Below are 17309 nucleotides of genomic sequence, written 5' to 3' on the forward strand. Positions count from 1 at the left end.
AATTTGAGATCTATGGTTCCAACCACCGTGTCTTTGTGCGACGCAGAAAAGGTGAACGGATGGACTCTACATGCCTGGTTCCCACCGTGAAGCATGGAGGAGGAGGTGTGATGGTGTGGGGGTGCTTTGCTGGTGACACTGTTGGGGATTTATTCAAAATTGAAGGCATACTGAACCAGCATGGCTACCACAGCATCTTGCAGCGGCATGCTATTCCATCCGGTTTGCGTTTAGTTGGACCATCATTTATTTTTCAACAGGACAATGACCCCAAACTCACCTCCAGGCTGTGCAAGGGCTATTTGACCAAGAGGGAGAGTGATGGGGTGCTACACCAGATGACCTGGCCTCCACAGTCACCAGACCTGAACCCAATCGAGATGGTTTGGGGTGAGCTGGACCGCAGAGTGAAGGCAAAAGGGCCAACAAGTGCTAAGCATCTCTGGAAACTCCTTCAAGATTGTTGGAAGACCATTTCCGGTGACTACCTCTTGAAGCTCATCAAGAGAATGCCAAGAGTGTGCAAAGCAGTCATCAAAGCAAAAGGTGGCTACTTTGAAGAACCTACAATATAAGACATATTTTCAGTTGTTTCACACTTTTTTGTTAAGTATATAATTCCACATGTGTTAATTCATAGTTTTGATGCCTTCAGTGTGAATGTACAATTTTCATAGTCATGAAAATACAGAAAAAGCTTTAAATGAGAAGGTGTGTCCAAACATCTGGTCTGTACTGTATATATATATATATATATATATATATATATATATATATATATATAAAAATTCAAAAAATGAGAGCCTTTGTAGATGGAACCATTGAAAGTTCTTAGAGGAAAGAGTGCTAGCTCCTGCGTCTTGCTGCTGGGAGTGCTTAAGAGGTGCTTGAAGCATCTGGTCGATGAAGCCTCCAGGCCATTGCCAATCTTGACCTCCCTATAATTCATCCATGACATGGGTGCTATGTATGGCTTATTTGGGCACCATATGGCATTATTTCAAGCTGATTAGAATCACCTGGCTTACAGGAAATCTTGCTTATATCTTCGGGTACCTAGTGATGATTTTTCCAAGGGCACAGTGCATGAGGATTGACAAAAAGAAGTTTTTATTTGGGTCTAGTAGACTGTAAGAGTTATCAGTAGTCATGATGATGATTGGTTGGCATAAATGCCTTAAACGGCCCTTCCCGTATTATAAACTCACTCTACACTTTCCATTTTACAATTGGAATTGTTCTTGAAATTGTTTATAAAAATGACAACATCAGATATGTGGTGCTCAGATTGTTTATATGGGGAAAATAGTAAAATAAACACTCAGAATACATTAAAGTTTCACATCGCTATCGCAGAACCCTTTTTCTCATTACCTTTAAATGCCAAACAGTCAAGGAATTGACAATGACTTTTCTATCTAAATGTTATTGATCTAAAATGTGCTCATATGAAAGGTTAGAAGTTTTGGATAGTGGTGGGCAAATCATGGAAATTGGCAAAATAGCAATTTTTGTAAAAAATAATGATATGACTATTTTTATTGCAGCAAATGACTTTGCAGTTCTCTAATCCTATTGTCACAACTCTGTTGTTGGGTATCCCCGGACCAGGGGCTGCTTCCCTGTCCCTAACGCTAGGGGCACCCTAGCTATCCCTGTTCCCTGGATTACTTCTAATGGGGAAGAGGTCGGGGCCACGTACCTTGCTGAGCTCCTGAATCCACCCTCAGTCTGTTCCCTCCCTCCACTCAGGGAAAAGGGGAGTAGTAGTGGATAAGAATACACCACCCAGACTAACAAGGTAATTCGAACAGGGATAAAGGAAAATGCCAATCATATAAATATGTACACACAAACAACAGAGGGAAACACTAATGAGTGACGGATGGGAAAAACCAAAGTAGAAGAAGAGGATTTGCACACAACCAAAACCAAGCAACAGTCTTGGATAAATCCACCAAACGCCTCCTTAAGTAACACTCCACCAACTCCTGAACCAATGCCTGCCTGCCAGAGTCCAGTATATATAGGAGCAGGGAGTGGCAAACAGGAAACAGCTGAGAGCCTTAATACACCATTTAATATGAAATTGAAGTGCTTCTAGTCAGTGAAGGAGTAGAAGAAACCAGACGGCGTGGACTACTGGATTCTCTCTGTTGCAGTAAGCCCGTGACACCTATAATATGTAATAGTTGTTCTAAAACTATGAGGTTCCCCAAAGGTTTTTGGGACGCGCGGCATGATTCTGAAATGCCCCAACATTCAGCATGATGGTCTTGTTAGTTCTGCACATGTTTCTGTCCTGTCCTGTCCTGGCAAAGGCATTATATATAATGCACCCAGCCAAGTACTGGCTGTTGGCACAGTTGCCGACATTATGGGCATTGTGGCTGATATAGGAGGACTGTAGCTCACAAAGACTGCTCAGCCTCTCAGCAGGATCCCCAGTCACTCCATTCAGAGAGAGAACCTCATTTGTCTCTCTCCCAAGTACAGCTCACATCTTGGCTGGTCACTCACCAGCCTTCACACATTTCACTCTGCTATATTCATTTCTGGGTTCTTGGCAAAACACTGCAAGTGCTTTTAATCAAACTCTGCAGAGCTGAGATTTAACCCTGTACTACCAGGCTTTGCTACACACCCTCCCTCTCTGCCCAAAGTTGAGAGCTGGGCACCATCTGTTACCCCCTCAGTATCTACAGGGATCACATCGACCCAAGCGGGAGGCTCGTGCCTGGCCAATTGCAGAAAATGATCATTGTCTCCACCCTCTGGGGAACACCATTTACACATTTCACACAGGGTTCTGCTATCCACAGCTTGCATACAGAGCTCTGCTACCTACAGACTACATGCACCCAGGCTCTGCCGCCTGCACCATCACGCACACAGTATCTGCTGTCTGAAACATGCAGTCAGTCCAATGCTACAAGCAACCTTAACATTTGCTCCATACCATACTTCTCTACAGACACATAGTGCTCACTGCATTACCAATGCCGACACATCATAATGCTGCAAAACTCACGGCACACAGTCCTACACGCTGCCACTTCGTGGGACCCAAAAGCACAGCCCATGCGTATGCTGACCTGGATCAAGGCACAATTCCCGGCATCTCCATGGACACACCTTACAACCACTAGAGGGACTAGTACATGCTGAAGTGTTTCCCCTTCCCAGAGTCACCACACTCCCCGAGTCCTGAAGTCCATTTACAACCACAGGCCATACCTGAGGCCCCTTGCCAGAATGAGAAACAGTGCCGGCAAATGCTTGCTGCAGACCATTTGTTCTGGGATCTGGTCAGTTTCACTATCTCTCCTTCTATCCATTCTCTCTCCCAAGATACTTGACCATGTAGCTCTATGGGTGTAACCCAGCCCGGAGACATGGCCGCTGCCAGTGGCATGTAACACACAGGGAACCATCGCTGTGCAATCTTCTATGACAATTTGAGACTTCATAGCGGGCAGCACGGTGGCTCAGAGGTTAGCACTGCAGCCTTGCAGCGCTGGGGTCCTGGGTTCAAATCCCACCAAGGACAACATCTGCAAGGAGTTTGTATGTTCTCCCCGTGTTTGCGTGGGTTTCCTCCGGGTTTTCCGGTTTCCTCCCACACTCCAAAGACATACTGATAGGGAATGTAGATTGTGAGCCCCGATGGGGACAGTGATGATAATGTCTGTAAAATTGTCTGAATTGTAAATCGCTGCAGAATATGTTGGCGCTATATAAATAAAAAGATTATTATTATTACTGTCTTACTAGTCTACCTCGCAGCTCGGTCCCTGGCGAGTTTTAAAATATATTTTCCTCAGCAACATTTCAAAGTCAAACTTTCATGGCTGAAAACATACAATCAGTGCCTGAAACATGCTGCCCGACAATTGTGCAGCATTTTATTAAATATATATATTATACATTTTTGGCAATTTTTTTTTTTATATCACAATGTATCTTAAAAATAAGGATTAAAAATCTTGCAATTTTCACACCGACCACTAGGGCTTCTTAGACTCTAACTTCCTTTTGTTTCAGGAAATCCACATCTACATTACAATCAATGATCAGACTCAGGCCCTATGTTTTGAAGCATCTTCTTCTCTTCCCACAGGTATATGCTCTGCATAATTCCCCTGCTCCTATGTATGCTGTCTGCTAATGCTCTGCTGACCCATCTCTCTGGTATATGCTCTGCATAATTCCCCTGCTCCTATGTATGCTGTCTGCTAATGCTCTGCTGACCCATCTCTCTGGTATATGCTCTGCATAATTCCCCTGCTCCTATGTATGCTGTCTGCTAATGCTCTGCTGACCCATCTCTCTGGTATATGCTCTGCATAATTCCCCTGCTCCTATGTATGCTGTCTGCTAATGCTCTGCTGACCCATCTCTCTGGTATATGCTCTGCATAATTCCCCTGCTCCTATGTATGCTGTCTGCTAATGCTCTGCTGACCCATCTCTCTGGTATATGCTCTGCATAATTCCCCTGCTTCATCTGTCCCACTCCAATCAATATTCACATATGTTTCTTCTTTCCCCACTATATACCTTATCTGATTTTTAGAGGTGTTAAACTGCAGAGACTTGTGTCCTGGCTCTGTCTTTGATCACCCAGCCATCTCCTGTTCAAATGACCAGCTGTTAATTTATCCACAAGCCGGTCCCACAATGCCCTACACCTGATATAGTTTAATGTGGCCTATATATTTAGACTCTCTGTAAGGGGTGCACGCGTGCTGGGGTGTGCACGCGTCTTCTTGTGCAAAGTGGCTTCGGAGAGAAGTGGCAGTTATTTCAGAGGCAGTTAGTCAGGGCAGGAGTCAGGTAACAAACACTTTGACCACTTACTCTCCATTAACTATGTTTCTGTTAGCTCTCACTTTTTCCTCTATAGTCCTCCACTTTCTAATAACCCCTCAAATCCCTACACCAAGTAAGAAACTCTTCATCTCTCCCTCTATTCTCCCCATTCATCTCACCTCCTCCTCCAAATTATTCCTCAGCATTCAATCCTGGATCTCCAAACACAGACAACCACCTCATGCTCTCTCTTGCTCCCACCTGCTAACACTTTCTCTGCTCCTCCTCACTGCTGGAGATATCTCTCCAAATCCTGGTCCTCCTCGCCATATCCCCACAGTCACTTCTACCTCCTATCCACGACCTTCCTCAAACTGTCGCAACCCTTCTAACCTCATACCCATCCAACTAATACCCACCTCCTCAGCTATACTAACAGGAGCTCTATGGAACGCTCGCTCTGTCTGCAACAAACTTTCCTTCATCCACGATCTTTTCATTACAAACAAACTCTCCTTCCTCGCCATCACTGAAACCTGGCTCACCCCCTCTGACACAGCCTCCCCAGCTGCCCTTTCATATGGCGGATTCCACCTTTCCCACACCCCCCGCCCCAATGGCAAACATGGTGGAGGCGTAGGTTTCCTCCTATCGGAACTCTGCGCTTTCACCAAAATCCCACTGCCACCCTCCGTTACACTCCCCTCTTTTGAGGTGCACTGTGTGCGCATCTATTCCCCCTCCAACCTCCAACTGGCCGTCGTTTACCGACCCCCAGGGCAAGCCACCACCTTCTTAGACCATTTCACTACCTGGCTGCTTCACTTCCTTTCCACTGACATCCCCACTATCATAATGGGTGACTTCAACATCCCCATTGACACTCCCCACTCGTCTGTCTCTAAGCTCCTATCCCTCACCTCCTCCTTTGGACTCACTCAATGGTCTTCCACACCCACCCACAAAGATGGCCACACACTGGACCTCATCTTCACCCGCCTCTGTTCCCTATCTAACCTCTCTAACTCACCACTCCCTCTCTCTGACCATAACCTCCTCACATTCTCTACCCTCTCCTCTCCGGGTGCACAATCCCCACTCCACAAACTCACACACCCTCGCAGAAATCTCAAACACCTTGACCTACACTCTCTCTCTGAATCCCTCCTTCCTCTCACAGACATAAATTCCTTGCACGATGCAGACGTTGCTGCTGCTTCATATAACACCACAATAGCTGCAGCTCTAGACTCGATCGCCCCTCTCACACACACCACACCTCGCACATTCAACAGGCAACCCTGGCACACTAAACTTACCAAAGAACTGCGCCGGGCCTCCAGGGTTGCGGAGCGGAGATGGAAAAGGTCTCACTCCATCGAGCACTTCATGGCATTCAAGCAATCCCTCACTAATTTCAAGTCCGCACTCACTACAGCAAAACAAACCTACTTCTCATCTCTCATATCCTCCCTATCTCACAACCCTAAACAGCTATTTAACACTTTCAACTCTCTCCTTCGTCCCCCAGCACCTCCTCCCTCTTCTCTCATCTCAGCCGACGACTTTGCCTCATTCTTCAAACAGAAGATTGACACCATCAGACAAAACTTTGGCCTAAAGTCCACACAACCCCTCCTCATATCTACTCAACCATCCTCCTCCAAACCCCACTTCTCCACCATTACAGAAGGTCAAGTCTCCTCTTTACTCTCCAAATCACACCTCACCACCTGCGAACTTGACCCAATCCCATCCCACCTCATCACTAACCTCACCTCAGTCTTCATCCCAACCCTAACCCACCTCTTCAATCTATCACTAACAACCGGAGTCTTCCCCTCATGTTTCAAACATGCCGCAATCACACCCATCCTCAAAAAGCCCTCCCTTGACCCTTCCTCTCTGACCAGCTACCGCCCCATATCACTTCTCCCCTTTGCCTCAAAACTTCTAGAACAACATGTCCACCTTGAACTGTCCTCCCACCTCTCCTCCTGCTCCCTCTTCGACCGTCTACAATCTGGCTTCCGACCGCATCACTCGACTGAAACTGCCCTGACCAAAGTCACAAACGACCTACTAAATGCCAAATCCAAGCGACACTACTCCATCCTCCTCCTTCTGGACCTGTCATCTGCCTTTGACACAGTGGACCATTCCCTCTTACTCCAGATTCTCTCATCTCTTGGCATCACGGACTTGGCTCTATCTTGGATCTCCTCATACTTAACAGACAGGACATTCAGCGTCTCCCACTCACGCACCACCTCCTCATCTCGCCCCCTATCTGTCGGTGTCCCCCAAGGTTCAGTTCTAGGACCCCTGCTCTTCTCCATCTACACCTTCGGCCTGGGACAGCTCATAGAGTCTCACGGCTTTCAGTATCACCTCTATGCTGACGACACACAGATCTACCTCTCTGGACCCGATATCTCCTCCCTACTAACCAGAATCCCACAATGTCTGTCCGCCATCTCATCCTTCTTCTCCGACAGGTTTCTAAAACTCAACATGGATAAAACAGAGTTCATCATCTTTCCACCCTCTCATTCACATCCCCCATCTGACCTATCCATCAACATCAATGGCTGTTCACTCTCCCCAGTCCCACAAGCTCGCTGCCTTGGGGTAACCCTGGACTCTGATCTCTCCTTCAAACCACATATTCAAGCCCTTTCCACCTCCTGCCGACTCCAACTCAAAAACATCTCCCGGATCCGTGCATTCCTCAACAAAGACTCTGCAAAAACACTAGTGCATGCCCTCATCATATCCCGCCTCGACTACTGCAACCTCCTGCTCCGTGGCATCCCTTCCAACACTCTTGCACCTCTCCAATCTATCCTAAACTCTGCTGCTCGACTAATCCACCTGTCCCCCCGCTATTCCCCGGCCTCTCCTCTCTGTCAATCCCTTCACTGGCTCCCTATTGCCCAGAGAATTCAGTTCAAAACTCTAACCATGGCATACAAAGCCATCCACAACCTGTCTCCCCCATACATCTGTGACCTAGTCTCCCGGTACTTACCTGCACGCAACCTCCGATCCTCACAAGATCTCCTGCTCTACTCTCCTCTTATCTCCTCCTCCCACACTCGTATACAAGACTTCTCCCGTGCTTCCCCCCTACTCTGGAACTCTCTACCCCAACATATCAGACTCTCGCCGACCGTGGAAACCTTCAAAAGGAACCTGAAGACCCACCTCTTCCGACAAGCCTACAACCTGCAGTAAACACCACTGCACGACCAGCTCTACCCTCACCTACTGTATCCTCACCCATCCCTCGTAGACTGTGAGCCCTCGCGGGCAGGGTCCTCGCTCCTCCTGTACCAGTCGCTGACTCGTTTTGTTAAGATTATGTAAATGCTTTTGTTATGTATATCCCTATCACATGTAAAGCGCCATGGAATAAATGGCGCTATAATAATAAATAATAATAATAATAATAATCTAATGAGCGTGTCCCATGATCATGTGAAGGGTGGGGAGCAGGGGGAGCTGTGACATCATCTATCGCGATTGGTGGATCATGTGTTATCATCTGTGCATAGAGGTGTCACCTGTCACTGTAATCCTGCCTCTGATGATAATGAGACCGCTGAAAACTCTTCCTGCAGGTAGTAGGAGTCTAAAAAAGCCTCAGTGATCAGTGTGAAAATTACAAGATTATATATTTTGGGTTCTTTTGCTTTTCTTTAATACAGATTATGATGTAGAAAAATAAAAAAACAAACCTGATTTAATACCGGGTCATTTTCTGATGACACATTTCCTTTAAGTGTATAATAAAGCTTTGTTTATTTTGATACAATCTGTTCTTTTGCCTGTAATTTGGGCTGTTTAGATGTCTTTCACCTCTCAATTCACGTCTGAAGTGCAGATGTTTGTACAGCTGGGTCGCAGAGCAGCTGCAGAGAAACACTTGGCCTGCCGGTAATTATCTCCAGGCTTTAACCATTTGGGCCAAACCGGTTGTGAAATTACCTCTCGGTGCCTTAATTCAGTGCTGCACATTTATATTCTTTCTTGCTACATGTGGCTTGCAGCTCTTGATATGTAGCTTCTTCTGCTAGACCACAAACACTACGGCCACCATGTATCCAGGATCTAGACACTGAACAGAGCAGCTCTACCTCCTTTACCAAGTAGGAAGTCACAGTATTAGTTGAAGCATCAATCAGGAACTGAATAACATCTCTTACATGTTACCTAAAGGTTTATTCCCCAAATCATAGGTTATCCCTTATCCTATTGATAGGGGATAACGTAGCGGTCGCTGTGGGTCCGAAACGCATTTTGTAGAGCCTCATATTGAATGGCGTGTTGTTGCACCTACATGACCTCTGCTCCATTCATTGTCTATGGGACTGCAGAAAATAGCCAAACTCCCAGTGATCAGTATCTTATCCCTGATCCTATGGATAAGGGTATAGCTTACAATTTTGGGAATAACCTGTTAAATAGCTATAGGCTTCCCATATACATAGAGCTAATACAGCTCTCTATTTCTCTCCTCCTTCACAGCATGCAGTTGCAAAAAGGGGAAAGATACTTCACCAGCATCCCTCTCCTTCCTAATAAGACAAAATAAATGTCTTTCCACTTCCATCCTCTTGTTTCATAGAACGCAGTTGCACTGTCAAAAGTCAAAGAGAAAGTTCAGCTGCATCCCCCTCCTCCCCCTAATAAGGGTAACTAGATGTCTCCCCACTTCCCTCTCACAGCTTGTGCTATCACAGGTATAGAGGAAAGAAAAACTTCAGCTGCATCTTCCTCCTCACTGATAAGGCTAAGTAGATGTTTCCCCACTTCCCTTCTCCTCTCTCACAGCTTGCACTATCACAGATATATGGGAAAGAGAAACTTCAGCGGCATCTCCCTCCTCACTGATAAGGCTAAGTAGATGTCTCCCCACTTCTCTGCTTCCCTCTCACAGCTTGCACTATCACAGATATATGGGAAAGAGAAACTTCAGCGGCATCTCCCTCCTCACTGATAAGGCTAAGTAGATGTCTCCCCACTTCCCTGCTTCCCTCTCTCACAGCTTGCGCTATCACAGATATAGGGGAAAGAGAAACTTCAGCTGCATCTCCCTCTTCTTCACTGTTAAGGCTAAGTAGATGTCTCCCCACTTCTCTGCTTCCCACTCACAGCTTGCACTATCACAGATATAGGGGAAAGAGAAACTTCAGCTGCATCTCCCTCCTCCTCACTGATAAGGCTAAGTAGATGTCTCCCCACTTCTCTGCTTCCCTCTCACAGCTTGCACTATCACAGATATAGGGGAAAGAGAAACTTCAGCTGCATCTCCCTCCTCCTCACTGTTAAGGCTAAGTAGATGTTTCCCAAATTCCCTTCTCCTCTCTCACAGCATGATGTTTCACAGACAAAGGGTAAAGAGATACATCAGCTGCACCCCTTCATCCATAATAAGGCTAAGTAGATATCTCCTAACTACTCTCCACTTTGACAGCATGCTGTTTCACAGACATTGAGAAAAGAGAAACTTCAGCTGCATCTCCCTCCTCCGTAATAAGGCAAAGTAGATGTCTACCCAATGCTCTCCTCCATCACAGCATGCAGCAGCACAAAGGGGGAAGAGCAACTTCAGCTGCATCCCCCTCTCCTTCCTAAGAAGACAAAATAAATGTTCTCCCACTTCCCTCCTCTTTTTTCCTAGAATGCAGTTGCACTGTCACAGGGGAAAGAGGAAGTTCAGCTGCATCCCCCTCCTCCCCCCTATTAAGGCTCAGTAGAGGTCTCCTCTCTTCTCTCCTCCTCTCTGACAGTATGCGTTTTTACCAACACAGAGACAGAAAAAGGTCAGCTGCATTCCCCTCCTCCTGCCTAAAAAGGCTAACAAGATGTCTTCCACTTATGTCTTCCTTCTCACAGAAAGCAGTTTCACAGAAAAAAATAAACTTCAACAGCATCCCCCTTGGGAATCCTCACAGTGCACACTGCCAGGATTCTTTGGAATGTCTGGCACATGACCGCAAGTATATGATTTGCATACACGTGGTCACATTCCAACTACAAGTGCACAACGTCGCTAAATAAAAGTGAATTGAGAGAGGCCGGGCAAGTCTAGTCGGAATGTGGCTGGAAGTATGCAAATCGCATACTTGCGGTCACATGACTGCCCACTCCCGACACCGGAGAATCCTGACAGCACGCACTGTGCGCATTGTGAAGATTCGCAAGCCCAAAGCCTGGACAACTCCTTTAAGTATTTTTCTTATGAACGCTCTTTTTTTATTTTCAGGAAAATCACACAAAACTTTTATGTTTTACATCAACTTTTATTTTTACAGCAGAGATGTACAAGCAAAAAAAACCAAAACAATATATGACCTGCATGATTTATTATAGAGAAGCCTTCTGTTAGAAATCATAGGTGAATATCTATTGGTCTTTATCATAAAAAGTCATTTTTCTGTGCGTCAATAAGGCATTAATTCTATAAGAATTACCAAACATGTCCCAGAATGAATCGCTTCTGAGGTCATTTTCCAATGCCTACAGTCAGAAAGATAATCATTTCTCTTCTTTTAGATTAATTACCTCATAATGGGACCTAAAGAGAATAGGTCACCAGGTTTTTGCTATATAATCTGAAAGCCGCATAATGTAGAGGATGAGACCCTGATTCCAGTGATGTGTCACTTACTGGTCTGCTTGGTGTTAATTTTTATTAAGGCACAGTTTTCTCTCCTGCAGATCTAGCAGTTCTTTAATGCTGAGCTCTCTATAACTCCTCCAGCTCTATAACCTGATACCGTCAGATCCATCTGCATTTTCATTGTGACAGGTTCCCCTCAATTTCACCCAAAAATGGGTTGACACCGTATTTCAAGCACTGCCAAATATTCAGCATTCGTTGCCTAAATCTCATTTTTTTTGTATATTATATTATTAATTTTTCTACATAGCCTAAAGGAAGCAACTATTAATTCTGAGTTTTGCCTTACAAATACCAGTTGGCATTGTGCACTCATATCTAAATTGAAGACAATGGGGCCGATTCATCAACACTTTTACGCCATAAAAAATGGTGAGAAATCTTTGAAAAGTTAAATTTTTTTTGCGACTTTTGGCTTTTTATGCCACTTTGGATTCGCTCCACTAAAATGGATGGTGCTGGGGAGGAGCCAGGCAGAGAGAGGGCTTGGCATGCCCGTGCAATTCATGAAAAGTGCCGGCGTTGTTTTAGGCCAGAAGTGTTACTCCAGTCTCTGACCAGAGTAGCATTTCTGGCGCGGCACACGGAGGGGCCCGCCAAATTCATTAAGTGGCGTGTGCATCTTAATGAATTCAAAGCCTATTATACTCCATCAGGACTGGCGTAGCACCTACGTGCAATTAGGTTATAAACACTTCTCATAAAAACAGATTTTGTCCATCGGATCAAAGTTTATACATTTTGACTGCTAAGACCATAAGCACTAGAAAATTCCCAACCCCAACATCGCTACCCAACCCCAAAATGATATCCTGTGCAGTTGACCAGTCAACTGAGATTATCATCCAAATATGGCACCTAAGGATGGTGTGGTTTAAATGAGTTGTTCAGAGATGGAAAAACATGGCAGCTTTCTTTCAAAAACAGCGCCACACTTTGCTGCAGTTTGACTGTGGTATTACAGCTCAGTCCCCATTCACACATCCTGTGGACAATTATGCTGCTGTTTTGGGAAGAAAAGATATTTTCATACGATACAACCCTGTTTTTCCTGCAGTCCTCCATAATTATTCTGTATCCTCAGACGAGGTAGACATACCATGTGTGCAAAGCCATTGCTACCTTTAAAAACTAATAGCACTTAAATCCCATACAATGGGGCTACACTCGTTCCCATCCACTTCTTACCCTTACTAGTGGATTGTCCATATACTGTTCTTGCACAGGAGCGCTACGTGTCCATTAGAGGGGAGTGAATCAATTCTAAATCAATCAAATTCCTTAAGAATTTCCCCAAATTTAGGTTAACATTTTGTTCAAATCTACCAAAATGATGAAGGGCTGTCCATCATTTTGCTTCATGCTAAAGAGTCAGAAAAGGGTTAAAAGCGAGGTGTGTATGTGTTGTTTTACTTTCTATATGTGTATGGGATGTATGCAGCATGTCAGTCTGTGTATAGGAGGCCATCTGGGGGCTCATACTGTATTTAGGGAACTATATAAGGGCTCACACTGTATACAGGGGGCTATGTGGGTGCTCATACTGTATATAGGGGCTATGTGAGGGCTTACGCTGTATATATAGGGCTGTGTGGGGGCTCACACTGTGTATAGGGGCTATGTGGGGACTCATACTATATATAGGGGCTATGTGAGGGCTCACCTTGTATATAGGGGCTATGTGAGGGCTCACATTGTATATAGGGGGCTATGTTTGGGCTCATGCTGTATATAGGGGACTATGTGGGGGCTTACGCTGTATTTATAGGGCTGTGTGGGGGCTCACACTGTGTATAGGGGCTATGTGGGGGCTCATACTTTATATAGGGGGCTATGTTTGGGCTCATGCTGTATATAGGGGACTATGTGGGGGCTTACGCTGTATTTATAGGGCTGTGTGAGGGCTCACGTTGTATATAGGGGGCTATGTGGGGGCTCATACTTTATATAGGGGGCTATGTTTGGGCTCATGCTGTATATAGGGGACTATGTGGAGGCTCATATTGTATATAAGGGGGCTGTGTGTGGGCTCATACAATATATAGAGGGTGTCAGCATACTTAATTCTGCTCAATATTAAGTGATACCATTATTAATAATATAAAATAATTATAATTAGTTAATATTGATATTGAGCGGACTTAATTTCAGCCTATTGGTTCGGCCTCCACAGCAGTCACAGTCTCTCATGTGGCCCCTCTGGAAAATGAATTGCTCACCCCTGCTCTTGGATAATCAAGAGGTTATTTATTCTTATATATTCATAAGCAATGATAAAAAGTGTTTGTTATATAAATGTATAAAGTCCTAGTGACACGCCAGTCTCCTGCATGACCCTAGGTTTCAACCTTCATGGCTTCTTCAGGGGCATGTCCTCAGAAAAACCGTGAAAGCGAAACCCAAGGTGCAGCAGGAGTCTGGCGTGCCACTGGACTCAAAAAAAATATATAAATTATAATCATTGTGAGTATATAAGAATAAATAACCTATTGATGAATCCAAGTGTGATATCCGCTGCACTATGGTATTACACTTAATATTTTGCTAGGGTTATCAAGACTGTATTTTTCTTAAGCTTCACTGGAGAACTACAAGTTCCTATTGACACACATTGCAAAAGAGCTGCCCAACTTTGGAGACCTTTTTATCTTTATGTGTATAAGAAAGTGGTGAGTGGAAACGACTGTTCAGACTGACCATTTGTTGGTGCAATGTGAGCCACAGGAGTATGAACTTGATCTTTCAGTGAAGACAGAAATGTATACAGATTTGAGCAGTTTTCAAGAGGGAATGAAAAGTAATAAGACTGTAGCAAAAGTTATTACAAAGTTTCTGATCTTTGCTTGTACTGTTAAAAAAAATATTGCTATTTAAACGCATTTTGTTTTTCTAAATATTATTATTATTTTTTTGTTTCATAAAACATTTTTGACTATACAGCTTCCACAGCCTCTATGTTTCACTGTACATAGCATATTGATAACTGAGCTGGTTCTGGCAGCAGGGACTGACATCCTTATTTCTATTTTCCTTAAAGATGTTTTAAGCCAATTTATAACCAGTGGAACAAGTTCACTGTTGGATTCAATGGTTACTCATTCTGCAGTCTGCTAAGTACAGAGATACATAGAGGCTGTAGAAGCCAAACAATCCAAAATATTTAATGAAACCCTATTACAAAAATTATTTGTAACCCAAAATACGTTCAATTAATTTAAAAAAATCCCCAAAGGTGTTTAAATTGGGTCCTATGGGTCCTAAGGGTCCTATGGTGCAGTTGTTCACATTGCCCATATGGTATGTCGCTTCTCGGCCAGATAGTGAGTCCCTGACTCAGCATGGAACTGGTTAAGCATTGCTGAAGGCAGAAAATGCACATCAGTCCTTTGGGGCCATGATTTGTAAAGAAACCCAGTACCCAATTGCGGTTCAATTTGCCAGATCTACTCTCAATTAAAGGAGTACATACCCCATACAAATTTTTTTCCTGCGCATTTCAGAATAAATAATCTCACAATGCCCATTTACTGGTCCTGTGCACAATTTAAGAAATTGCAAACTGCCTCAGTTAAAACAACTACTATATAATGAGTGGGCACAACTACTTAAAGGGAATCTGTCACCTGGTTTTGACCACTTAATCTGAGAGCAGCATAATGTAGAGACAGAGACCCTGATTCCAGCGATGTGTCACTTACTGGGCAGCTTGCTGTAGCTTTCAGAAAATCACTGTTTTATTAGCAGGAGATTATCACTAGAGGACTAGTAAACCTGCTGCCAGGTAGTCCAACCCTGCCCCAGCCACTGATTGGTAGCTTTCTGACTATGTACTTTGTACACTGCCAATCAGAGATGTGGGCGGAGTTATACAGAGCTCAGCATTCAGAGAACTGCTAGATCTGCAGCAGAAAAGTAATTTTATCAAAACAACTGCAAGTAGCCCAGTAAGTGACACCACTGCAATCAGGGTCTCTGCTCCTACATTATCCTGCTCTTAGATGTGGTAACACAAACCTGTTGCTAGATTTCCTTTAAAGTGTGTACTCACCTCTGAACATTAGTACTTTGTACTAATCCTGGATTATACTCCAGAGCAGCATTCAGAATTCTACAGTGCTGAAGTCTATCAACATTCCCTGCTGGCATTAGACCTAGACATATCTTTCTTCCTTTATTAGCTCTGTGTAGCAAAAATCTGTATTATAGGATATCAGCTAAGCCACTAGGGGATGTCTGACATCAAGCTTATCAATAACAGCCAAAAGAATTGTGAGTGCAGCTCTGGAGTATAAAATAGGATGTAATTCAAGGTCAGTACTGGATAAGTAATTCAATGTATTTACACAGTCATTCCACGTTTTATCTCTATATAGGAAGGCACACATTGCATGTGGTTATGTTACCTCGTTGGCCAATTATTTTGTACTATGGCATTTATATGACAATACTACTCTATTTGCCTAAGGAAATTCACGTGCAGCAGAACAGTTGTGATGCTCCTTAGTTGTCTTGGTACCTTTTATATTACCAAATGCTCAACATTTTTGGTGCTGACAAGCAAGTTCTTTGTTCTTTAATACAGTACAGACATGGATCAAACAAGAAGTGTCCTCCAGAATGCAAGTGCTCATTAACTCACTGAAGCGACCACCTTTTTTTGTTTTGAAAATGGTCTTTTAGTGGGTGGTCTTCTCAAAAAAAGATGAATAGTCTATGATGGGTAATGGGGTGGTCTTCTCAAAAAAGGTAACCACTTTCCTTGCTAAACCTGTTCAAGCTTTATTTTGTGAGAAATATGATAGGACTTTGGTGGCAACCTCGTTTTAGAAGTCTTCTTTGGCTGAAACTTGAGATCTTTCGGAGGATGTTTCTGAAGAGTCTATGGATGTGGAGGCCTCTGGAAAAAGGGGTGGTCTTCTCGAAGAGAATCTTTTGGAGACAAATCTCTCTTAGACCTCTTATTTTGCAAGAAACCTCAGGACAAGTCTTTGGTGGCACTCTCATTTACCAAGTCTTGTGGGAAAGTCTGAGATCTTTCCGAAGGTGTTAATGAAAATTCTGTGGACTTGGACTTTGTAGAGCTTCATGTCTTTGGTTGTACCTAGTTTTGTAGAAGAGTCTTTTTTGATTTTTAATTACTTTGAAACCTCAGGTTCTAAGTTAAATAGTAGGTCATCGTTCCCTCTTCGGACTTCGAGTAGTAAAGGGGATTCCTTCATTACGGCCTCATGCAAATCACCAGATGTCAGCAGCGGTCGTCCGTTGACCTTCACAATAATGTCACCATCTTTAATTCCACCTCTGTAAAGTTACAATGATACAATAAGACCAGAATCTTAGGAGTTTAAAACAGACTTCAACCCAAAACTAAAAAATTATTGTGTCTAATCCTGTTGTATTTCTGTATATTTAACCAGTCAGATGACTTTTGGGAAAAGTTTTAGGCAGGGTCTACAAATTAGACTTTTACAAGATTATACTCCATAGTGGTCCCACCTATTACATCTTAGGCAATGTCTGGAGGTGTAATGCATGTCACCTATGTAATGTCATGCAAGGTGTAGAAAAGACAAAGTGCTACACGAAGGGATGAGGGGAAGGGAGCCCAGACACTAGGGACAGAGGAGCTGGAGACCTCCTAGGCTGATCTGATATCACCCTGTCCTTCCCTACCGTCCCTATATTGGTTGCTCACCAATCGTCAAGCAGGACCCTAAAGCCCTGTCTCTCCCTAGAGCTATGGTCTGGCTAGGGAACGGGGGTAATGAGCGCTTGTCAGTCCCCACTAACACTAAAGAGAGCAAGGGGAG

At 44.1% G+C, this 17309-nt stretch overlaps 1 protein-coding gene across 2 annotated transcripts in view; it reads right to left on the bottom strand.

Annotated features, from left to right (window-relative positions):
* Window positions 1–11098: 11098 nt before the first annotated feature.
* Window positions 11099–17309, bottom strand: part of HTRA3 (HtrA serine peptidase 3) — a 38396-nt gene continuing 32185 nt past the window's right edge. For both annotated transcript variants that reach the window (XM_073647770.1, XM_073647780.1), the window contains exon 9: window positions 11099–16800. In XM_073647770.1, the coding sequence (XP_073503871.1) occupies window positions 16635–16800 (166 nt within the window). In that variant the 3' untranslated portion in view covers window positions 11099–16634. The remainder of the gene's footprint in view (window positions 16801–17309) is intronic.

The sequence above is a fragment of the Phyllobates terribilis genome, unplaced genomic scaffold, assembly GCF_046119375.1.
Source record: "Phyllobates terribilis strain yellow unplaced genomic scaffold, ASM4611937v1 Scaffold_1__5_contigs__length_1240528914, whole genome shotgun sequence".
In the NCBI taxonomy this organism is placed as follows: domain Eukaryota; kingdom Metazoa; phylum Chordata; class Amphibia; order Anura; family Dendrobatidae; genus Phyllobates; species Phyllobates terribilis.